The 25,454-nt window shown below is 39.5% G+C and overlaps 1 protein-coding gene across 2 annotated transcripts in view; it reads left to right on the top strand.

The window, feature by feature from the left end:
- EPHA3 (EPH receptor A3) overlaps positions 1 to 25,454 on the top strand; it is a 171,328-nt gene that overhangs the window by 11,437 nt on the left and 134,437 nt on the right. For both annotated transcript variants that reach the window (XM_074531577.1, XM_074531571.1), the window contains exon 2: positions 4,533 to 4,597. In XM_074531577.1, coding sequence (XP_074387678.1) covers positions 4,533 to 4,597 — 65 coding nt within the window. The remainder of the gene's footprint in view (positions 1 to 4,532; positions 4,598 to 25,454) is intronic.

The raw sequence follows: 25,454 nt of genomic DNA, 5'->3' as shown, positions 1-25,454 counted from the left end.
GCTGTTGTTGCACAGCGAATTTAATTTTTCCCATTTGTTGGCATTTTTTTTAATAACCAGCTAGGGTAAAAACTCAAAGTTTGTTGCCAGACAAGAGAAGACAACATAGTGGTGTGAGGTTTTTTATGCATTTTTTAAATATTCATAGAAAATGTTAGTTAGCTGAAGAAAAAAGATTTAAGTATCTCTTGACATTGGCTATTGCTCGGCATTTTCTATGCAAAGAAGAAAATTTGGAAATGCTTTCCACTGGTGAAGTTTGTGGGTGGCTCTCTAAATATTGCAAGTTGCAGGATAGTGTCCCCTAACAGGCTTTCCTCATTTCTTCAGCAGTGAGGGGAATCTCAGAGTGATTCTACCTGGCACAAGATTTGTTTGTTTATTTTTATTCCTGTGGGAGGTATTTCTACCGTATTCAGCTCATTGTGGCAGTTATTACCCCATGTGTTTTTGGAAATGCTGCAGCTTTCAGACTGTGTTCAGGAATCAGTTTAGTTTTAGGGTTCTTTCTTTTTTTCCCTGACATCCCTCCTGATGAAACATGCTGTTCGTGAGCCCTGGAGCATCACTCCCAAATCTGGAAGCAGTTTCTGGTCGTACAAGTGTCATATTCCACCCAAGCCTCCATTCATCTGCTGCTGATGCCGTGAGAGGAGAGTGAGGGAGCTTTGTGTCTCACATCCACAGCCCATCTCCAGTTCTGGGGAGAGATTGGATTTACCCCCTGGAAATCCACATGGAGGGAGCTGATAATGCTTTCTCCTGTGGCTGTGCATGGGGAAGGGCAAGAGAATCAGGCAAGAGTCTCTAGAAGGAGAAAATATTCTTAATTGGCATTTTAGGGGTGTGCTGTATCAGCAGAAATACTGCATGGTAGTGTGGAGAGCAGGGCTGTTTTACAGGAGGACCAAATCACAGATTGTCAGAGTCAGAAGTCATGGCTGCTAATCTTAATACCAGTAAATTCTCCCTTGGAATTACCACTAGCTTTAAATCAAGGTAATTACATGCAGGACACCAAGCTAGTTAGACAGCACTTTATTTATTTACTTAAAGTTGCTTTATGAGAGCTCCTCTGTGTCTCCTCAGCACAACCGACAATCTTTTCCAAGGCATTCTGTTGGAAAGAATTGTCACTAGCAAAGAAACTGTTCAGCTTTTTTTTCTATAGTTACCCCTGGTAACTGGCTGGTCAGCCTCAGGGATTTTTGTAGGAACCAGCTGAGTGACGGTCACACAGTTTTGCAGGAGGAGTTGGTACAAGGAGAGCACATGAGTTGTGTGAGAAACTCATAAACTTCTTTCATCTAGTAAATATATGGCTGTAGGCATTTGTAGGCTATTTAAGTATTGGCTTCCATGTAACTTTAATAGTATATGGGAAAACAAATGAGGATCACACTGAATGTGATCTAGCTTGCCAGTGAGGATCTAGCTGAGTACATCTTCATGAAACACTTCATTAATTGGTTCACAAAATGGACCTGACCAAGTGTTGTGTGTTGTTACACTAAAGGATCTATCAGGATTAAAAGAAGTTGTGATGAGTTAATGTAGAAATTGAGTGCTTGCATGAAGTTTTCCATTTCTACTTTTTACCTAACCATCCAAATCCATGAAGAAGAATAAATCAGACAATGAATTTCTAACCCATTCTTTATATATTTCTTATGTCTTTGTGTATGGAAATGCCATTTTCTTCTGCAGTTTCCAGATTAATATAGAGTTTTAGGACATACAATGACAAAATTTACCATTGCTTCTCCCAGTCAGTTTTGTCTAGAGACCAGGATTGCATCTTCTAAATTCTGCATTATTGTTTCCCCTCTATTGAGATGTGCAACTCAGGAAGTCACAGAAGCTTTTAGAAGTCACTAGAAGCTTTTATCAGGAAGAAGGTGTTTTTTCAAGTTAATACTTGAAAGGAAATATGTTTTTTGCATTTTAGATACTATTAAAGAACAGCACAACACCCATCTGAACCAGAAGTCTCCTGTAACCAGTGTGAAAACCTCCCTTGTAAGGACTTCTAAAATGTTTGAGCATGGAAAAGTAGTGGTTCCAGTCTGAAGGAGATGAGGAAAGTGGAATGAGGGAGAGAACTGAAAAATGATTCTTAACTTCATAGATTTGATCCTGGTGATATCAGGTTGTCCCATGGCTGAGGCACCTGCCTGTTGTGGGGGACAGTGAACATTTCATTGCCACCCATGTCCTGTTGGGATGCCTGGGAGGGCAAGCTGGACCTGCAGGGCAGATCTAGAGAGGGGGAACTTCCACCAAGCTGTGGGTCCATTGCCTGGATGTGTTTTGTAGATGAAACTGAGTTTGGACTGAATTAATCAATTTCAGAGTGACTGCAATCATGTTTTCAAGGAGCTTGTCCTGAAAGAATAAATAATATATAATTATTATAATAATATTATTTATCATATATAAAATATATCACTTAAGTTTGCCCCTGGGTGATTTGCCTCAGCCGCTTCTTGCCAAGTGATTTTCCTCAGGAGTCACACTCCCTTCAGCACCGTGCAGTGCAGATGCACGGCAAACAGATCTGTCTCATCCCGGGAGATCCAGAATCTGTGGGAATTTCTGCTAACAAAAAATGAGAAGTGCCCTTTTCCTTTTGAATTTTTATTGGTGTTTCCTTTTTATGGATGCAAACCTTGCTGCAGAGTTGCCTGCCTAGGGCCTTGTGCACTCAATAAAGGACTGACTGATTTTTCTTTGTCTGCGTGATTGAGGACTTTATTCAGAGCTAAGAAATATGTAACACTGGATTATGTTCTTTCTGTAAGATTAGTAAAGATATTTTGTTTATTGATGTAGATAAAACAATGCTATTGTTTTCTTTTAAAGAGGAGTATAACTGCAGGGGGAAACATTTTTCTCACATAGATGGCAGAGCAGCTCAGTCCTGGCAGTATAGCATTGCGCATATATCCATACAGAACAAAAATATGTGTACAAAAAAAAAGTAGAAAATATGTTTATTTATGTTTCTTTATAGCACAATCTTATTTTAATACTGTACACCTGTGTCTCCTTCTGCACATTGTAATTAACAGTAAAAATAATGCCTTCAGAGCTGATTTTTTTTTTATTTGTAAAGTGGTGTCCAAAATTAAACAGCAGTTAGAGAAGGATGATGAAATAATACAAATAGCTTAACTCAGCTGATTCATAGGCACTGTCCCTCATTTTTTGTTTCCTGTTCTTCTGTTTACTTGGAACACCTATGCTCAGGCCATCTGGTTCTGGCAGCAGTGACAACCCTTCAGGTTAACAAATAGAAGAAGAAGCTGCTACAGTGGCTACCTCTAATAAATCTGTCATTGTCAGGTGTTAAAATGTCCTAGCACATGCTGAGATTTATTTAATTTCTCGTTATCATTACTTCCATTCTGGAACGGAAAAAAAAATATAAAGGGGGTGTGGGGGGTGGTGAACACACAGAACAAAGTAAGCTCAGATTGCAGATAATAAATATTACAGTGTTTCTATGGAGTATTAATACTTCATTAGTTGATATTTATATAGAGGCTATTTTCTTTTATACAGTATTTTGTATAAATTCACTTCCTCTGCTTCAGGTTGATAAAGAAGTGGTTACTTAGGGAAGTGTGTGATCAGGCACTTGGAGGCTGTATGGCCAAGATGAGGAAAATTCTTTATTTTTGTGCTTGTAGGAAACAAATGTCAAAAGAAGAATATCCTTTAATTTTGATGTATGTATTTATTTTAAATACCCGTTGTGTTTAAGGTGTAAATCCACTGAGATTTGATTGAGTAGAAAATGCTTGTGAAACTGTTTACAAATAAAATGTTCCTTTTCACACTGAAAATTATTGCATGACTCAAAAAACCCCAAAAAAAACAAGCCAGCAAGATTAGCAATCAATTGATGGCCCTCTTTAAAAGCAGGTTTGTCTGAACTTGTAACATTGTAAATAATTACTCTTAGATCTAATGTGTTACACATGACATTTAGAAAACACTACTGCAAGACAATTTGAGAACAAATTAGATCAGAAGCAAGAAAGAACTGCGGGAAGGACTTTAATCAGCTTTCATTATTTATTCCTGTATTCTGAGAAGATTATAGATGCCAAATGGATGCCTTTAATCAAATAATGATTTAAATATTCAGATCTCACCATTTCAGTTAGATGCAGTGACCCAAATTTCAAGCATCCGAGGGGAAAACGCTGTGGTTTGTGCAGCTGATAGAAGAGCTCTGTTCCCACCCCCTGCTGCAATTAATTTAGCCATGATCCCTTGTTTGTTTTTTGTCACTTTTCTGGTTTTCAGAAGTTGCCCTGTCTGCTGTTCATTGTGTTTTAAGCTAAAGGAGATGATCCTTTTTATTTGTCTGTCTTTTTTTTTTTTTTTTTTGTACAGCTTCACTGCCTGGTGGCCAGGTGGCCATCATCTGCTCACAAATAAACACAGCTCTGGGTGTGGTAACTGAGGTTAACTGGGCAGAGGCAAAGGGAACTCACTCCTCTTCCTTGTGTCTTCTTTTGCAGTTAATCTGCTGGATTCAAAAACAATTCAAGGGGAGCTGGGCTGGATCTCCTACCCGTCACATGGGGTGAGTCCACTGGAGTGTGAAATGCAAAGTGCTGCTGCAGACCAATGTGCTATTTAACCATTGTTTCCTCTTCAGAGGACACTGTGCCATAAGGCTGGGGCTTTGGAGATGCAGAAATAAACTGCTCTGAGCTCTCAAAATATGGCTTACACAGGTGTGGGGCCTTCTCTTTAGAGGACCCATCCCACTGCAGATAAACCCTTGGAATGGCTCATTCCTTGGGGAGAAACATGAAAGCAAAAGGTGCACTGAGCAACAGAAGCAAAAAGTTCTCTTTATGTACTGCTCCTTCTCTGTCATAGAGTGTATTTCTAAAAGAGATCATGGCTCTGCTTCATGGTGTTAGTTGCTAATTTGCTCAGATGGAAGTGGTGGGAGGTGAAAGCTGTGTGGACATGAGTGGCTGATGTAAGTACTTATTTGTAACTTTTGTGCTGAATTATTGCTAAACTGTTCAAGCTATGATTTAAAGTATTACTACAGAAATGTCTACATAATGTTCTGGAGGAGGTTCTGGGTGTTTTGTTTACCTTGTATCCAGATCTAATGAAATTACGTGTTCTATTGGAAGATTTAGAAGTGCAGTCTTAAAGCACCTGTGCTTTCCCATTTGCTAACTACATCATTCCTACATGGCTTTTCCCAGCAAAACTCTTTAAAAAAAATTCTTGAATAACATCATATTGATGACTAAATGGTGCATATCTGTCTAGTGATGCTGATATGTGTTCACTCTCTCACTCCCCACCTCCATGTCTCTGTGGAATGTGTGTATGTGTGTAGGAACATCCCACCTCTCTCTTTCTGCGTTACATCATGCAGATATGCAGGATGACTCTTGCATTCCTGCATTCTGTTTCCCCCAAACACAAAAAAACCCTACTTGGCAGTTGAACCCCCATGTCCAGAACCCCCATACCCTTGTTCTCAGAGAAGGCTGAGCCATCAAGTTTTTGCTTTGGGCAAGCTGTTGATTCACCTTTACCACTTTTACAGAATCAGTCTTAAGAGTGTCTTTGCTTCTCTGCCTCATGGGATTCCTTTGCTAATGTTTAAGTTGTGCCTTCTTGATATTAGGCATCAAGCAGGTGTTTAGCAGTATTTAAGGATGAAGGTTTGGTTCATTTTTTGAGTTTATGCATGGATCTCTCTCCATGCCTCTGGATAAAATTGCTCCATTCTCATGGGAAAGAAGTGGGAAGAGGGTTCAGGTTTCCTCCTAGTGGCTTTTTCTGCTGACTTTTCCCAACAAGAAACATCTCTAAACAGGATGTCCAAGAGGGAACTCTCCAGCAATTTCTAGTTCATCGGTGTGGTTTTCTTGTTTTCACTCACATTTTTTTTTTATGAAGCCTTTCTCTCCCAGCTCCCACTGCTCCTCTGCTTTGCTCTCCTGCTCTGCTCAGCTCCTTGCAGCTGTGCAGATCTGCTGCTCTGCTCCCTGCAGCTGTGTCTCTTCTGCCTTGGATGCCTCAAACAGTTGGTAGGGAATGATGCAGGGTATCATGGGGGCTATAAGGAAAACAGATGTGCTGCATTACCCCACCAAAAAGGGCCCCTGGATCTGTCAAGGTCAATTTTATTGGCTTTTGCAAGATTTTGTCAGGTAAATCCAGCCCAAGTTGTTGTTTGCGTGTGTTTGTACATGCTGTTCCTATTTACTGCCATATCCTCGGATATGGGAGCCAAAGTAAATCATGAAATTTCACTGATGTTCTTGCAAGTTAATGAAATTCCTCGTTAAAAATCGCGTGGCAGTAAATTAATGTAGATCATATGCTGTAACTGTTTTTGGAAGAGAACTGAGCCTCTAGACTGTAGTCTTCAAAATACCTTGAAATTTTAAGCTTTCATATTGAAATATAAATGTAAAGTGTAGAAATAACAATGTTTATCCTATCCCAATTGGCATTTTGCTGTAAAATGGTGACAACTTGAGCATCGTGTGAGAGAGGCGCCTTCTTCTTACAGTCCTTTATTTATAGTCAATTAATTAAACCTGGTAAATATGGCTGTGTCTGTCTCTGAGCTAAAATATGAACTTAAACTTCAGTGGAAAAACATTATAATAAAGATGTCACATCATATTGAAAGATTGCTAATAGCAGAGCAGTGATTTAGAAGGTAAAGCTGATAGAGCTGCACTGGAGGCTGTGACTCACAAATGAGAATATTGGTGTCGTGCCAGTTCCACTCGAGCGTGCAGCAGTGTTCACATAAATGTCAGGACACCAAAGCTGGTGACTTACAGAGTTTTAAAAAATAATTTAACTGAAGTGTTTAACAAACCTCTTACTAGGTTAATAATTTTATCCTGTTGATACATGATATTGATTGATTTCTGGCAAAATGACCTGAATTGATTGGTTCCTCTTTATTTCTATAAGTTGTCTCGACTTGGGCATATATAATAATAGCTTTCCAGAAATTCCTGAATATTCATGTTAAGGTTTGTAGCTCATTGGTATTCAGGGGTTTGTGTGTCCCACATGAGCACGCTGTAATGGCAGTGATTTAGACTCTGGTGAGTAATATCACCCTGGAAGAATGTGATCTCCCCTGGAACCATCCCACACAGCCACAGCCTTGGCTCCGGGAACACTGATCTGGTCAAGCTCATTAAAACCCTGTCGGCACAAAGCACTGGCCCCTCCAGATAGCAAGGCACAAGAACTAAAAAATATAATAGCAGGTTTTGCTGATGCTTGAGCATGATTGGCAGCAGCCACAAGGCCCCTGTCCTGTGCCACCATCCTAGCACCTGCCCAGGCAACCTTTTTGTGATGCCAATCAGTCAAACCCCAGCTCCATTTCTATAGGTTTCATTAAAAGGGAAAGAAAGAAGAGCTACTTACTCTGTGCAGAGTATATTATTGATATGCTGATTAAGCATAATGCAAATGATCATTAACCGTAATTCACATAAATTACAGCAGCACAGATGTGGGGGTTGGGAGGATAAAGCAAGTCACTTTAATAATATACAATAGAAATGTGATGGATAATTCATACAGAACAAAAGGAGTACAGTCAAACCCTGCTCTGCATATTCATGGGAGGAATTTTATTGGTTTCAGCATCATTTTTTAGGGAGAAAGATATATCTGACTCCTGCTCCATGTGGTTTTTTTTTTTCAAACTTCACAAAAAAAATCATTCGTGACATAATCTCAATCCATCGTTCTTCAGTCACGCAGCCTGTGACTCAATCTTTACGTGTTTATTAGTCAAATTTATGGACTTGAAATTTTTGGTCATGTTTTTTTCATGCAGTCAGAGAAAAGTAACAGAGAAATCACTCTTATCTTGTTTGGTTTGTAGCTAGAGAAAGGAATGCTGTGGCATTTTTTTACTGTCATGTGAAAGATAATTGTTCAAAAAAGAAACCAAGCCAAGTCAGGGAAAACAAAACATAACAGAAACAGCTCTAACAAAAAAAAAAATAAATGCCCAGCCTCAATGAGTTCTGTACATGGCTAAAGTTAGTAAAATGCAGACAAAATTTAACAGGCTGATTGGAAAAATAATGATTCTATTTCTGATCTTGACAGCTTTCTAAATCCCTGGGTTTCTTCAGAAACAGTAGATTTCTTTGAGAGCTGGCCATACTCAGTACCTTAAACTTTTGGACACATAGTTGGAAATCTGGTGTGGACAACTTGGCTTTTTCTTAGTGGTCACTGTGATGGTCATTTGAACAAATCTAGCTGATCATGTCAGTAATGGAAACTGGTTCATCAGTATTTGAGGAGAGAAGGGTAACATTCCCTGCTCTCCTAATGGCTGGTGTTGCGCCAGGCAGGCTAGAGCCTGCGTGACTGAGATTAATGAGAGTTTTTCCATCAACCAAAAATGGGGTTAGAATCAAAATAATCCAAGCAAAATTGAGGAAAATGCTTCCTTTCTTATATTTCAAAAGCCTGAAAGTAGTTTGTCACGTTAGGCTGCATTGCTGCCTACCCAGGCTGCTGGCAGCCTCCTTGGTTTCATTTGTTCTGCTTTCAATAGTTGGCTAATGTGTGGCCCTATAAAAACGTTTAGTTTCTTTATTTTAGGGGGGTATCATGGACAGAGTGACTGCAGAAGAACCTGAATTATATAGGTACTTGGATGTCTCTTGTGACTAGGTGAAGGTAGAGGAGAATTTGAGCAGGGTACAGCCTGGTTCTGATGAAGGTGCTCTCAAATAAATGTTATTCAGGAATCAGCTTCTCAGCCCACTGTGACTGGGAAGTTTCTCTGTTAATGCAGAAGACATTTTGAAGATTAATAAGTGTTTCCATGAGGTTTGCTTTCCTGCAGCTTTGTGTCTTGCTGTTAATTGCATCCTGTTCTGCAGAAGGTTTGGGTTTGGTTTTTTCACTAGATCCTTAATGCCAGTGGGTTTCCTTGTGCCTTTCCTTCAGCCTTCCCCTCAGCTGGGCACAAAAACACATGTAAAGTTTTTCTTCCTTGCACAGATCTAACATTTTCACACCACTGCAGAATCAGGGCAGCTGAGCTGCCAAAAAACCTTGAAACTGGCCAACAAAAATACAAAAACTTATCAAACGCCTCATTTTATATTTTTTTATAATGCTGATTGACATCTTAGCCTGTGTTCATTTTTTATCTGACAACAAATTTGACAATTTATAAGCAGTACTGTATATAAAGTGGGCAGTGTTGCTGAAATCACTAAGTGGTTGTCAAAATGAGTTTCAAAGGGAACCAGTGATATCAAACAATTGGTATGAGACAAAAGACTGAAACTTAAAGATATCTTTTTTAAAAAAAATTAGGTCCTTGTTTTAAAAATGAAAACAATCATGTTATGCTGTATACTTTTGTTTTCCTATCCATTAGCAGTGGAATTTCCTTAGTACTTCTTAAAACAATGTGTTCTGGTAAAATCAAGATTTATCTGTTTTGCCTGAGCTCAGGTCTCCTTACAACCCCATGCTGTTACCCTGCCTTCCACAATTTGTGTATCATGTCTGAAATGCAGGCACACTGTTGTGACGGTTACAAGTCAAATGAACCACTTGGGATTCTGGTTTTGTGATTCATAGACTTTGTTTCTTCTTACAGTGAGTGGCTGATTGGAAAAATACTTTTTTTTTTTTGTTAATATGCTCATTTTTTTGCTTATTATGTGCTTTTGGGTGCACTGAAAGTGTATTTGTTTCACTAGTTTCTCCTTTTTTCAAAATAGTGAAAACTTTAAAAAGTAAGAGCTTTCATAAAAGTTTTTTTTTACCCTCAGTTTTCTGTAATCAAGCATGCGCTGTTTCTCAGTTTTAGACTTCTTGTTTTCTTCCTGCTGGAATAAAACTCTCTGAATGTTCTGCTGTAAAAGGAATGATTCTTCTTTGGAGAGGGACAATTAAAAATCTGCCTGATTTCTGAAATTTTCAAGTCTCTTCATTCACACAGCCTCGAATCAGAATGCAATTGTGGTTTCTTCAGTTTGTGGGTGCTGCTTTTACAAAAAATCTGAATTAGTAAAAAGAAAATTGTTTGTATTATACTTTTTTCCCCTTTCTGATAGAGCTTTCTTGTAGCAACATAAAGCTGTGAGATAGGCCAGATAGATATGTTAATTCTGTGAATATTGTTATGTCTTCACTGATTTTGAATAAATGTGAGTTTTGTTGATGTTTTCAGAGGCAGTGTGTCAATGACAGTGTAGCTGGTTTTGACTTGTGTTTCTTCTGTGCACTGTCTTCTGCTGCTTGCACTAAGCAAGCTTAAAAGGGAAGTTAAATTGAAAAACTTAAGTGGAGTTGACTAAAGATATAAGATAAATGCTTTGGGGGAAAGGAAAGAGATTAAATGTATTACTTCAGAATTTTATGTATCCTTGGTCTTTGTTAGGCATTGTTACCAGAGACAAATGCCTTCCTTTTTAAAATATGGAGCACTGGAATATTCTTAAGATTTTTTAAAAATAATTGTAGTCTCAATTGCATTCATTTGAAAAATTCAATGTGATCATAATGGTGCTGTGTTTTGGTACCTTTTAAAATTGATCTAAAGTAGAAACTGTGCTGGTTTCAGTGATTATTATTAAGGGAGGGAGGCTTTTCTTTTTTTCTACTTTTTTACTATGTTACTTCAAGTTATAAGATTTCTGTTAAACAATAATTATAACAACAAGAATAAAAAGTACAATGAGGGCAATGTCCTTATAACATATTTTGTAATGAAAATATGGACACCCTCCCCATATTTCATTACCCTCCTTGGTCCTTTTATTTGCTGGTAATAAGGTTGTTGAAGGTTGGAGATCAGTTTTCTGTAGTTTCAAACAAAAAAGAAAAAAAAGAAAGAGCAAGTTTTGGCTTTTGCTTGAAGAGTTAAAGAAAGATCTTATTTAAAATTGGAAATGGAGATGCTTCAGCTTACAGTTTTTCCTTTTAACTTTCAAAGTTTAGAAGCAACATCATTCTCCTCACGGGCAGAATAAGTCCAGGCCACTTGTGAGAAGTTCTCTCAAATGGTCTCATCGCTGTGAGATCTTTTTCATTTTGTGAAGAAACGCTTACTTCATAATTTTATTCTTTTGTGCTGAATTTATTTGCATAAACTAGAACAGAGCAAAGTAAATACAGGAACTGTCATGAAATGCAATATTATTTATCACAGGGGTACACTGTAGCCGATTTTAAGACTGTTTTTATAACATCAAGTCCACAAGACAAGTAACTCCCATCTCCAGTTAAAAAAGCCCATAAATGTTTTCTCCTGATAGCTTTGCTGTTGGTTGAATTTATGGTGTCAATACTTTGGCTAGGTGGTTTATTCTGCATTTTCTCTTTTTCCCCCAAATATCTGTAAGCATTCAGTGTGAGATGACTGTAGTTCTAGAAGTGCTTTTAAAAGGTATAAAGTGATTTTAGAAGGAGTTGGTGAGTGGGCGCGAAGGGCACTGATGGGTGCAGGGTGAAGGAGCGAGACTCGCAGGATGTTTCAAGGCAGGAGACACGCGTTGCTTGATTTCCCTCTTCCCCCCGTCTTTTTAGAGTTATTTGTGAAAATAGCCCGAGGGTTGTGGTAATTAATTTCCTAATTTCTCCCGCCTTGCTCCGGGCGGGGCAGGAGGACAGGGGGCAGAGCTCAGCGCCGGCCGGGCGGGCATTGCCGGGAGCGGTCCCCGGCCCTAAAACATCGCCTGCCCTTCCCCTGCCTGCTCCGGCCCCCAAAACATCGCCTGCCCTTCCCCTGCCTGCTCCGGCCCCACAAACATCGCCTGCCCTTCCCCTGCCTGCTCCGGCCCCCAAAACATCGCCTGCCCTTCCCCTGCCTGCTCCGGCCCCACAAACATCGCCTGCCCTTCCCCTGCCTGCTCCGGCCCCAAAAACATCGCCTGCCCTTCCCCTGCCTGCTCCGGCCCCCAAAACATCGCCTGCCCTTCCCCTGCCTGCTCCGGCCGCACAAACATCGCCTGCCCTTCCCCTGCCTGCTCCGGACACCCTCACCCCGTCCCGGGCCATTGTCAGCCCTGGGGACCCTGCGGCACACAGTGGGACGGGCTGCGGCTCGGGCAGAGCAGTGTGCGGCGGTGATGGTGATGATGATGATGATGGAGGAGGAGTGTGGTGGGAGCATGCACCGCCTCGCTGTTCCCTTGCACTGGAGGAGGGTGACGGGCTTGGTGGGGAGCTGGGACAGTGTCCCCATAACGCTGTGCCCAGCGGGGATGTTGGTGTCGGTGTCCCGTACCGGCGGGGAGCGGCGGGGGCTCAGTCCGCACGGCACAGCCCGGCTCGCTCCGAGCGCAGCATCCCCACCTCCCGTCTCCATCCCGCTTCCCAAGTCCCCATCCCGCCCCCCATTCCCATTCCCTCTCCTGCTTCCCGTCCCCGCTGCAGCGCCCCAAGTTCTCATCCCGTTTCCCGAGTCCCTATCCCGTTTCCCCAGCCCTATCCCGCCTCCCTTCCTCGCTGCGGCTTCTCAAATCCCCAACTCGGCTTCCCAAGCCCCATCCCATTTCCCAAGTCCTATCCCACCTACCTTCCTCGCTGTAGCTTCCCAAGCCCCATCCCGGTTCCCAAGCCCCTATCCCGGTGCCCAAGCCCCATCCCGGTTGCCAAGCCCCCATCCCGCCTCCCGTCCCGCTCTGTGTCCCGGCAGGTGGCGATGTCCCTCGGCGGGCACCGGGATGCTGTCCCGCACGTCCCGCCCGGACAGGATCGCCAGGCTTTAGGCAGCTGCTCTGTGTCCCTTGATACAGCGGCAGAGCTCAGGCAGCAGCCGCTGTTTTGGTTCTCGCTGCTGTTGTTTTGGTGTTTGGAGCAGAAGGTGTTAGGGTGGAACTCGTGTTTTGTGCCGATATTCTGCTTTTAATCAGCGGTGAAAGCTGTGTGCTGCTGGGGGCTCTGTGCACGGGGTGGAGATACCATCTTACACATAATAAGGTGATGAAATCTCAGAGTTTCACTCCGTGACATCTGGCCATTTCATCTGCGGCTTGGTTTCTCCTGCCTAACTGCGATTACTCAAACTTTATTTCCAGCTGTTGGGTTTCCAGAGGCCCCAGAGGGCAACTGAGACACACAGGGTGATTTGATTGCTGGTTGTTAGCACCAGGACAGGGGGATGAGAGCTGTGCTGCGATGTGGTTTGTGTGCTCTTGCAGTAGGCAAGGAGGGGCAATCAACACCATCCTTCCTCAAGAGCCTGACAATTGATTTTAGTTGGACTCTGGGGGGGGGAAAAAAAAATTGAATTGCTCTGTGTTCGTGTTTTTAAACAAAATAAAAGCCTAACCCCAAAGTGAATCTCTTAAATCTAGAGGAAAGTTTCTGTTTGCAGTAGCTGAAACTTGGTTTCTAAATTGGATGTCTAGGTTTATATGCTGCACTTTCTGAGTAGAAAGGTAGGAATTAGTATCCTATATCAATTGTTTATCTTGGAATGTTAAAGGTAGATTTTGACCACTAATCCTTTAATTAGTGCTTGTTCAGACTTCACTGATATCAACAAAAGCATTAAAGTCAATTAAGTTGGTTTAAGTTAATTCACCCAAAAGTTATGGCTGATGGGAGAGGGTGATAGTGTTGGTTATGAGTCAGGCTGCAGAATGGCATAAATCAGAATCTACTTTTCACTTGGAATCTCCATTAAATGTTGTACTGAAATGTGTCTAATTTTGAGAGATGTAGATTAGCAGAGACAAATTAAAATGTTGTTTAGGAGAGTTGCCAGGAGGCCACCCAGTCTCCTGCCTGGTGCAGGATAATTGCTAAGGTTCTATCAGGCAGCAGCTCTGTTTTGGAAAGTGGAGTCTGAGGCTGGAGATATAACAGCCCCTCCAGGCAGCCTGTTTCAGTGCTTCTAGTGGGTAGAATTCTGCCAGATACCTAACCTGAATTTCTCAAGACACACTTTGTGGCTGTTTTCTCTTCTTACACCATCTGCTGTTACTAAGGAGAGTTTGTGTTAACTCCCTTTCAAGTTGCAGTCTGTAATGAGATCATTCCTTAGCTTTTTTTTTTTTCTTTTTACAAGACTGAACAATCCCTGTGTCTTTGCAATGTATTTGTCCTCCAACTTGGTATTGAACACTCCTATTAGGTGTGATGCCATACTCACTGCTATCCTGGCTTCCTTAATGGGGAGGTTAATGTGGAAAACCTCTAGAAGGATGATGGAAAAATATCCAAGAATGGGATGAAGTAAGGATGTAGGTGCTTTATCTGTGTAACTGATGGAGTGTTTCAGTCTAGAAACACCTCACAGCAATGCTGCAGTTCAGTTTACATTCCTTTTACAAGCCGGGGATTTAATAAGTATAAGCTAAATGGGTTCTGGAGGGATTTCTTGAAAAGAAAGATAACAGCATAGTGTGAGTTATTTCTTCACAACTCCTAAAAATAAGAAGTCTAGCCTTAAACTAACTTGTGATCAAAAAGCTCTTAAAATAGGAGGCATGTTTGTCCAAAATCTTAATATTTTCAAGAGCTTTTCCAATCTTAATAGCCCTTTCCATGATAGCAGAAAATCTTAAGATTGTATTTTCTGCTCAGTGGGGAGATGTTGACTGTTTAAGATTCAATAACAGAAGTGCTTTTTGGAAATTGAGTGTTTTGGGATTTATTTGTTTGTTTTGGTTGGGGTGGGTTTATTTGATTGGATTTTTGTTTATGGGGGTTTTGTTTGTTTAGAAAACCTGATAATTTTCTGTGGGTAACCAGGATTAAAAAAAAAAAAAAAAAAGAGCTGAGGAAATAATGGCAGCTGAACTGAAGGTGAGAGCTTTGGGAATAGTGACATTAAACATTCAGCTCTATGTGGAGAGATGTCAGGTATGAGGGTGAGTGAAGAATCCAAGAATGGAGTGAGATCTCCAGAAAGCAACCTGGATTTAAATTGCTTGTGGAGCTGTTTCTGCTGCCTTCCATCTGCAAGGCTTGGAGCTTCTCTCCCATGTGACAGTAGGGAATAAAGATGCCACAACAACCTTCACGTTCCAGAGAAAAGACAGGACCCGGTGGCTTCTTTGAGAGGGACAGAGCTTGGGTTAACTCTGGGTTTCCCTGAGACCCTTAACTTCATATTTCAGAGATAGATTCAGTGACATGTTTGCCTGTCACCTGTTCAAAACTCTGCCTTTGTGCACCTCTGTAAACACTCAGAGTCCAAAAAACCAGGATTCTCACTTCTCCACTTTTCACAAGAATTCAAATCCCAACCAGAGCTTCAGAAGTTAGTTTTCTTCCTGCCTGTGTAGTCTGATACACCATGTTGAGTGCATTCCATCAGACTTATGGGATGTGTAACCTGGCAAAGCAAACACTGCTACTGGAACTTGAGCGTTTATGTTCCCTGATATCCTTGTGTTACCTGTTTAACTTTCACTAATATTTCTGTGACACTTTATTAATAAACATAATGTATCTGTGATAGTAATTTAATTTTACTTTGAAACCTGGTAATAAATGTTTGAACTGCAGAGCATTTCTGTAGAAGTGTTTTAGCCTGAAGAAATGTTTAGAGGAGAGGCTGAGCTGCACTTCTGCTGATGGCACCGTAATTCAGCGCTGTGTATTCAGAAGTAAATGGTTTTCAGATTAGAACATCCTCTTACAATGAAAACATCCAGAGGGTGAATGTTAATCAGATCTTGTAGAAAAGTGCTGTGTGGATGAAGGACAGGCAGAGGTGGTGAGGTAATGCACAAAATAATGTGCAGGCCAGGTGCAAACTTTCCCTTTACCACGGGGTTGATTTGCCAGAACCACAGAATTGTTACTCCTGTAGGCTGGAACTAACTGGAGTATCTAAAAATACCAAAGGCAGGTGTTGGTTTTAAATCACAGAGGGTGTGGTGGGATGGGCAGATGTGGGAACAAATCCCTGACTGAACATCAGCACGGTCACCTTTTTAATTTAAATACTGTTTTAAGAGAAAGTTGTGTGTTGTCTGTCTTGTTCTAGAGCAAGCAGAGGGTGAATTATGCTGCCCCACTGACTTCCTGAAGAGCTTGGGATTTTTGTAATAAAGTATTGATAGAGAAAATGGAAGCAGAAGCTGAGAGAATGGAAAATGTTTTGAAAACAGTAAATATTGAATGTTGGTGTTCATAAGATTTTTAGGAAATCTGACATATACTGCATGCTACATTTTGAAAATTCAGTTGTTGCATGTGACTGCAGTATTGCAATGTCTAGATTTAGAAGGTGGAGGGCAGCATTAAACCCATAGAGCTAATTTACTGGGGTAAACCACTATTAACAGAGACACAAAGTGGAAGGTCTGTAATCTCTGTTACCTAGGCTGAAATGTGGAGACACTGAAAACAGACCAAAGAAAACACAAAAAGTTTTACTTGACTCAGAGTTGTGTTTTAATCTGAAGAATGACAGGTTCTTATATAGAAGGTGAAAAAGAGGAATATAATCTGCTATTAAGTATATAATTTCCATTAAATGTGTAATTTTTTGTGTTTATGTCCTTTGAAAAATAAGGAGGATTCAACAGGGGAGCAAGGAAGTGTCTGAACTGAAGGTTCAGAGATTCTTGTAATGCTTGATGTACAAAAGTTTTGCAGGGTTCTATCTGCCACCCTATTTTATATTTAACATAAAATGTATATGTAATTGCTTCTGAAATGTTTGGAAGTGAACTTTTTAAAACCATATGCCTTGGAACTGGTGCATGATAGAGGTGTTTACAAACACTGGCCAAATGTGGGGTAGGTTTGTTTAACCTGCTTCCCTAGTTGAGTTCAAGGCAGTACTGTGACCAAAAGTAAACAGGTTTTGTCATGGCCTCTTGCAATGTGTTGTATTTAGGAATCAAGTTCATTTAGTGACTTTTGGCAGGGTTTTATTTCTCTTTGTCTATGCCTTGTTCATATTAAAATTTGAATTGTGCTGAATTTTCATTGTAGCGGAGAGTAAAATATGACTCTGTGTAGGTAATGCTTCTGCACTGAACATAACAAAGAGATGAGTTAATGTGAAGGTTTTCAAAGAGAGGAGTTAATGTGAAGGTTTTGTGGTTTTGGGTTTTTTTCCTAAATGTGAGTAATGTTTTGTAAATGCATGAACCAAAATGAATATAAATTACATTTTGGCATCATGTACCATGCCAGACTTTGTAGAACAAAGTCATGGCTGGAAAGGACAGAGTGGAGTGAGTGTCTGAAGAGGAATCATTGGTTCAATGTGACTGTAAATGCCTTTGTTGTGAAGAGAGGATGAATGCAGAATTGTAATAAGTAACCACTGATGGCTGGTGTGAGCAATGGATATGGTATTCTGGACAACTGGAAAGGTTAGGGAATGGCTAATGGCGTTATTAAAATGACAATAAAGTACGAATGCCAAAAGGTCAAAATAAATACTTAAGATATATTGTATTATCTGAGAGAGAATGGGCAAATAAAAAGAAGAAAAAGTGAAGATGCTTAGAAGTAACCCAGAATAATTTGATTAATGTGGAGTTTGCATATAACCAAAATTAGGTTAAAAACATTGTTTCAGTGTCCACAAATCTCTAGAAATGTGTACACAAAGAATAATGCAAGAAAGATGGTCTTGGAATAACTGACAGAGAAAAGTTTAGAATTAGGTTTTTTGTGCCACTTGACATTTTGTGCACTGAAATGAACAGGGATATAGGGGAAGACAGGAGATCACAATATAATAGATTTTAAAAAGGAGCAAACAAAGGTGAAACTGAGGGAGAGACCAAGAGGAAATTCAGGAAGAAGGAGAAAAGAAGAAAAATGAAGGGTGCAATCTTTAAAATACATAATAATATATGAACAAGCTGCAAACTGAGAAAGAGACATGCGTGGGTTATAGGTTATTTTTTTTCCTTTTGTTTATGAAACTAGGAAGAGAATCCATATTTGCTTTCTGCTCTGGGGTCTGTAGGGAAGCATGGTCCTTTGTCTCCAGAGGGCTGTGTGTTCCTGAAGCAGTGACTCCTTCTACAGCAGCATTTCTCCCTTTTTTCTTTTCTTTTTTTAAGTATCTTTTTTCATAATTCAGCAGATACCTTAATGGGTAAAATAAATACAGAGTCCTGGTCAAAGATATTACAGTATAAAGCAAAAATTCTAATAGTTCTTTGCTTACAATTTTAGGGACAGAGACTACAAGTTCTCTCTTGTCCTTTTTTCTTTTTTTCTATGAGTGCAAATATCTTTATAGCCATGCACACACTCACTCTTCTCTGATAAAGAAGTTGAAAATCAAAAAGCCCTACAAATTTATATACATTTAATACTGTATGCAGTGCAGTGCATATTTCATAGCCTATCTGTGAGTTGCATTAGGTCCTGGCTGTTCAAGGTTTTTTACCAGGCCTGCTATACAAATCTTGTCTTTTCTCTATGCAAACAAGTTGGTATTTTTTAGTGTTTGCATGATATTTTTAAAAGATTCATCCAAAATAAGCTTATATTTATTAAACTAGAACTTCTGCTGCTGGTGAATCAGAGCAGCCAAATGCAATATATGTAAACACTTGTGGAAATCAGATTTTTATTTTAACAGAAGTTAAAGAAATCCCAACCCCTCACAAATCAAAGAAGCTTTGCTATTCCCGAAGCAAGCAGCCAGTATTAAAAGAATTCAGTTTAATTCAGATGAAGGCTATAGACCAGATCATTGTATTGATATCAAGTTCCTTGTGATTGATGGTACAAGAGTGAATAAGAAATTAATTTGATAGACATTGATTTTGTACTGCAGTTTATTGACAACGTGCAATGTGATATCTGCCTTACAGAACTTGACTACTTTCTTATTGCTCTTAAAGGTTATTCTTTATTTCACTACTTCCTACCTTTTTATTACTATGAAGAAATGAACATTCCAACCTTCTGTTTTGAGCAACTCATTTGGTTTCACTGGCACGGGGTGATTTGTCTTGGGACCACTCTCCTCCTTTTGAGAAGTTAAGTCTTCATTAAATCTCTTGCTTTCATAGTTTTCATAACAAAATAAGATTTAATGGATGGCTACTTCTACAAAAGTTTTTACTGGGTATGCAGGGTTAAAGTCTAGGTGATAATTTCCTATACCTTCTACCATTTCATTTTTTCCTATGTCTTCTTGAAACTCTGTTGCCTTAATGTCACAACTATGAATAGTTTCAAACAGTTTCTTTGAGAAGTCATCAAACTACATAAATGCAGCTTATTGCAGAATCTTTGGAACTTGGAAAGCATTTGGACATTTGTACTGAGGGCAGACTCAGTTTTTGATATTACCTCTGGCTTTTTGTGCTTGTTGTCATCGGAAATTTAAGAGGGTGTTGGCCTACAGTTGCAGAAGAGTTTTGTGTAAGATATGTCATTAGACCTCTCCAAAGGTCTGTCAAAAGAGTAACTTGCAGGAAAAAAATCCACATTTTTAAGTTTTTGTAACCAATTGGGGTCATTAGCCTGCTTTGCATAAGAGTGTGCCATAGAATTTGCACCACTGGGATTGGTGGAAGCTGGGGACATGAAAAATAAGTTGCAATTTTCAAAAGGCACCATTAGCAGCTGGAAGTGTAGCTGTAATTGACCTAAACCAGAGTTCCAGTTAACAAATACAATTGCTTGAGTTTGGTGAAATTATCTGGGGAAAGAGCTGGAAAAAGAAGCAAAAATTAAACATCTCAGTCAGTGAGCTGGATCATTTTAGAAAGAACTGCATTTTAACATGGTGGATTACTGTGCTTTTTAAAATTTTATTATGTCACATCTCAACAAAACCTAATTTAACTTTCATTCTTACTTGTGGCAGAGGATCTATAGGCCATCGACATGATGTGTTTATGGCTGATATATTTTTCAGCAGTAACAATGTCACTTCACATTTTTGAGTTTTAGCATTTTAATTACACATATTTGACTTGAATTGCTTATGCACCTCCTTTAATGATCAAGTCAATGTATATCATAAATCAGAAGAAATCAGACAAAGAATAATCTTTGGTATTGTGTCTTTTATGACTTAAGAGTTTGAAAGTAATTTTATTCTGTTTTTAAATTTGCATGACCCAGATGTTACTTCTGTGTCAAGAACAAGTGTAAGCCTCCCTAGAATATTTCTGTTAGAACAAAATTGTTACTGTTGTATTTCAATCATTTCCATAGCTGGTGAAGTTCATATCATTTGAAAAATTTATGGACAATATATTACAGGGGAGGATTGCAGTGTGATAAGACAGCACAGGATATTAAAAGAGATTATACATCCCAAAAAAAAGGAGAGATTTACTGTACTCAGCAACTGCAGCATGGATGGGGAAAAATGAGAATGAAAAATTAGCTCGCAGATAAAAAACCCCAAACAGCTGAAGGTCAAACACTGACAAATTTTGCATTTGAGTGGAGTTTTGTCCCTTTGCCCACTGTTCTCCTGGCCCTGTGCTTCCTGCACAGGATAAACTCCCCCAGACCCTCCTGGGCACTCTGGAGCTACCTTGGGCCGTGGTTCCTGGAGGCAGCAGAGCCCTGCAGAATGGGAATGCAATCCTAGAAAAGGGAATCTCAGTCTGTTGTGCTGCTGTGAAATGAGACAGCCGGGTGGGGTGAGGGGATAGCCTGCTTATTTGTGTCTTTTCACCCTGAATTATGTGTGTTTGGCTGTGTGTAATTGACACCACGGCTCACAGCATCTCTGAATTTGTTCCACTTTCTCTTAAATACCTGATACTTCATTGTCCTGTGGTTTTAAGCTTCCTTCCAGTGAATAGGATTTTATTTATTCTTTTTTTTCCTAGATACTGTTTTGCTCAAAGCAGATGTTTTATGACAAGTAATTTGAGGGTGTAACATGGAAGAGATGTGAAATAAAACTCCTTGAGTGCAGCATTGTCTGGAAAAAAAGAGTAGAGGCATGTGGAAGAAAAATAATGCAACAGCATCACTGTGATTGTAGTTGGAAAAATGAGTGTGTTTATTTGATGACACTTACTGAGAGATTTTTATTTAAGATGCCCGTGGTGTTATAATGCAGTTTGTCGTATAATCCATTATATTAATTTGTTTTGCGGTAAGATTTCATTAGTTTCTAAGCAATATCTCGATGTTGTTTACCTATTCATTTTAGTTGTTTTGAAAACTGCTCATAACAAAGCTTTTGAGTCGTTCATAATAAAAATACTTCTTTGAGGATCATTTGGCAGTCTATACCTCACATAGAAGGGGCGTGTGATGGATAGGAAAGAGCTGAAAGATGAGTTTATGCTTTTTTCTCCTTGTGGAAAACAGAAGTTGAAGAGGTCACTTGAATTCCAGAACTTAGTCCTCCATGGTAGAATTAATTCAGTCTTGAAGGACCTGGAGATATCTATTCTGTAAATAACTATTCTACAAATTGCAAAGCACTTCCTTACTCCTTAGAGCAAACCCAGGCAGACTGGTAAATAACAAACTGCAGTGGTAGGAGATCCATAACAGTGAACTGACCACATGGAAGTTGGACACAGAATTGAGACATTGCTGTTATTTTTTCTTCTCCTGTTTAGGAAACTTAGTAAACACCAATTTAGAACATGTTGGCTTCTTTTGTCTTCTGCCAGAAGCCTGGTGCAGAACTGTGTGTCAGCTATAGAGCTGATCACACTGTGTGTAATTCATTAATATTTTAAGAACATCTGATTTTAATAGCAGAGCTATTTTGAGACTAATGTTTTAAGAAGCTATCCCGAAGACAGCTTGACTTCATGTTTTCCTGTGTGTGTTTTCTTTTTAATAACATCTTATATTTTAATTTAATTTTTTTCTTTTTATTTTTTTTTAATCTCTGCTCTGATATTTTTTATTGTCTTGCTTAAGGAAAGTCACAAAAGATCACATAAACACATCCTTAGCTCCAAAGGGTTCAGAGCTTGGCTGGTCTGGTTCCTTGATGTCTTCCACTGCTTGCTGAACAGTGGAGTATTCTTGTCCCTGAGAGGTCTGATGATTGGGTGCCTGAATGGACGAATATGAGGATGTTTATTCATGATTTATAATTGCAAATAATGTAATTCTAAATAAAAAAATTATAATTTTTTATTAGTAGCTCTGGCTACCATTGCACATTTTGTGTTGTCTCAAAATGTAGCGTGTGCTGTGTTCCCTAACTGGAGAGTGGTTAGCAATTATCAGTTGTATGTACACTTTTTTTTAAAATGAGATACATATTTCTTCCATTGGAAATCTTAGGGTGGGTTTCCCTTTTTTTTCAGCTGTTTTTATTTTAAACCTGCAATTTGAATAGTTAAAGCATGACAAGAGCATGGCAGGTACATTCATTACAATGAATGGAACAAGGCTCTGGTTCTGCAAAAGCATCTACATTTTGGATCCCACTGGAATTAATGAGTTTGCTATCTGTAAAATTAAACAGACACTTCTGAATTTGAGGGAGCAAGTGTTTTATCAATTTCTTCTGGTTGTTGTTAGAAAAGTCAGTATTGTCGAACTTCTCTTCCTGCCTTAAGAAGGAGTCAGAATTGTAATAGGGAAAGTTTTAGGGGCTAAAAAAGCTTTAGTTTTGGAGCATCAGGATTTACTTTGAGGTTGAGGAATTGTGCTTTTCTAAGAACCTTCTCCAGCAGTCTCTTAAAGTGAGGTTGCTGACCTTGTCTCTGAAGTTTTTCCTGTTAGCAAACTTGTTGTCAGGCTGTGAAATACAAAGGCACTGTTAAAAAAGAAGGAACCTTGTTGACATTTTATTGGGAGTTTTTAAAGCATCAGAAAACTTTTAATAGGTAGGTTAAATGTGGGCATTGTATTAGGGAAAAAAAAGTAATCTTGAACTAATTTAAAGTCCACAATTAGTCGGGATCACAAGTGGCAAGAAGAAGTTTTAATGATAGCCTGGCCCAGGCCTTGAGGTAAATGATGCATAATTATTCATAACTGCTATTTTTGGCTTGCTTGCATTTGTCCTAGACCTCTGCCTGAGGAAACAATTTGAAATAATTAGTGTGCTAGTGCAGTGACAATGATGAATGAATCAAATGCATCTGGTGCCAAACACGGATCTTGATAAGAAGCAGATAACTTTGGCAACTGTGGATTTTTTTGTTTTTAGATTTCTGAGACTGGGAACAGTTTGTTCTTGTTGGTTTTGTTTTGGTTTTTTTTCAGACTGACATGTTCAACATAGAAAATTACCACTCACTGGGCCATGATCAAAGTGCAGGAGGAATTCCAGCACTGTGAACACGAAACAGGTCTGCACGCTGTGTGTGCAGCTATTCAGGGCTGGGAAAATGAAGGGGTTATTAAGGTGGAGCACTTGAAAACTCAGGTCAGCAGAGCCAAAAGTTAATGTTAAATGAGCAAGATGCATTGCTTATCTCACACAGGTTGCAGGCACATTTGATGTCAATATTCAGCGGTGTAAATACAGCTGTGTGTCATTATCAGAGCAAAGCTAAAGCAGAAACAGAAAGATTGGGTTCAGATTCCTGCATTGTAGCTTAGTTAGTGCTTCTGAGGTCCTCAGAGGTGTTTTCTTTCTCTGGCTTGAGTGCTCATTTCTATCTGTGTAATTCACTATATATGGGTTTAGGTGCAGGTAGGTGTGAGGCTCTTTTGAAATTAGATGTGTTTATTGAAGAGGGAGAAAGTTCTTTTTAATTAATATTCCCTTATCTTCTGGACTCCCACACATTTGTATCTTGTTGGACTAGTGAACAAAAGTTTAGTAGTTTTGAATTTGTTCCTAGTAAATGGATTAAAATAGGGTGCAAGATAGTGCTCAGGTCAGTGACTCCATACCTGAGCTGTGACCAGCAGTCTCTCCATCCAGAGATTATTTGGCTTCTACTCACAACCTTGAAATTACAACACTGTGAGAAAAGTTCTCTGCGACAAATGTGGCTCTAAAGAAACATTTTTTAGACTGAAACACAAGGTATAAATTTAGGGGAGAGCTGACAGCCTGAGGGTTGATCTGTTTATTCAGTTCTGTGTGTGCTTCAAGTAGAATTGTTACAATAAGGATTTAAATTTTTGAGCTTGTCATCTGCTGCTGCGTGTGTTGTGTTTTAAAAGCGTTTCTTGGTGAAAGGCATTTTATGCATTTGATTGGACCTTAAACACTTTGCAAACTTCAATAGAATGCATATAATAAGTTTTCTAACTTCTAGCTGGTCTTTAACCTTCTGCTTCTACATGTAATTAATGTTTTTCTAGTGATTTTTCTAATGCCAATCCTAATATTTCACCAGAAACTTACACCTATTTGGGCAGTGAACTCTATTATGTTGAGGATGCCTTGGCAGAATATGAGTCATGGGGTGTTTTTAGCCTATCCAAGCCAGATCTCTGTTCCTAAGAGAAGTTCTGCTGGGGTAACAAGTTTGCGTGATCAGATACTTTTTCTTGTAAACGTCTCTAAGAGCTGTGTCCAAATCACCTAAAATCACTAAAGGTTTTTGTTTGTGTGTTATTTCATCTCAGTGGTCTCTGGAGTTGCTGCTTTGTATTGATGTGGGATGAGGCTGGGGAAAGAAAATGTGGGGAATCACTCTATGTTCAGAGCCTTTAGTCCAGAAACTTAAATAAAAGTAAATTCAAGTATTAAATGCTGATTCACTGCCTATGCACCTTGTTCACTCAGGCAAAATATTTACCTAGCAGGGGTTATTTTTATCTTAAATGCCAAAGATGGCATAAGTAAAAGGTGAAATGAATGAAAGCCTGAGCAATTCAGAGTCTCTTGAATTGCTGCTCAGAGCCTCTCTTGTTGTCTTCTTCATTCTGGATTCTGCCTTTTCCCATGACTGCTGAGCTCCTGCAGCTGACCCAGGTGTTCTCTCTGCAGAACAGTTGTCCTAAGAGGATGCTGCATTCCTCTCTACAAAATCAAGGGGGTCCTTGACCTGTGGCCAGAATCTGGAGTAAAATTTTCAAAATCTCTCTCTGGAAGTATCAGAATCCAGAGCCGACCTTGCCATTCATCAGGATTTCCCATTCTTCTAGAAATCAAGGGTCCTGTGGGAAGGAGGTATAATCACTGAATTAGGTGGTATCACCATGTCTGCGCACCCTGGAGCACAGGTGGATTTCCACACCTCAATGTAATGAAATGGGAAGCTTGCCAGATTTATTCAGGTAAATAATTCAGTCTGGAAAGACTCTTCAGTGGTCCTGAAACTAACTAGATTTTAGGTGGTCATAGGAACAAGAGTAATTGACTCTTTACTTAGAAAATTACTCTTCACAAATCACTTCAATATATTTAATGTGGTTTTTTGGGTTTTTTTGTGATATAAACTAATCAGGGTGAATGATGTCTTCTGAGGAAAAAAGTGCTCTTATGGCAAGTAAGGAGAGGAAGAATGTTTGTTGGGGTTTTTTGTATGTTCTTTGAACAGTGTTTCATGGGTTTTTTTTTTGTGATGGGAAAATCTTTGTGGTATATT

This window comes from Zonotrichia albicollis, chromosome 2 (genome assembly GCF_047830755.1).
Source record: "Zonotrichia albicollis isolate bZonAlb1 chromosome 2, bZonAlb1.hap1, whole genome shotgun sequence".
Taxonomy (NCBI): domain Eukaryota; kingdom Metazoa; phylum Chordata; class Aves; order Passeriformes; family Passerellidae; genus Zonotrichia; species Zonotrichia albicollis.
The sequence above is the reverse complement of the archived record's forward strand: the minus strand, read 5'-3'. Positions and strand labels throughout refer to the sequence as shown.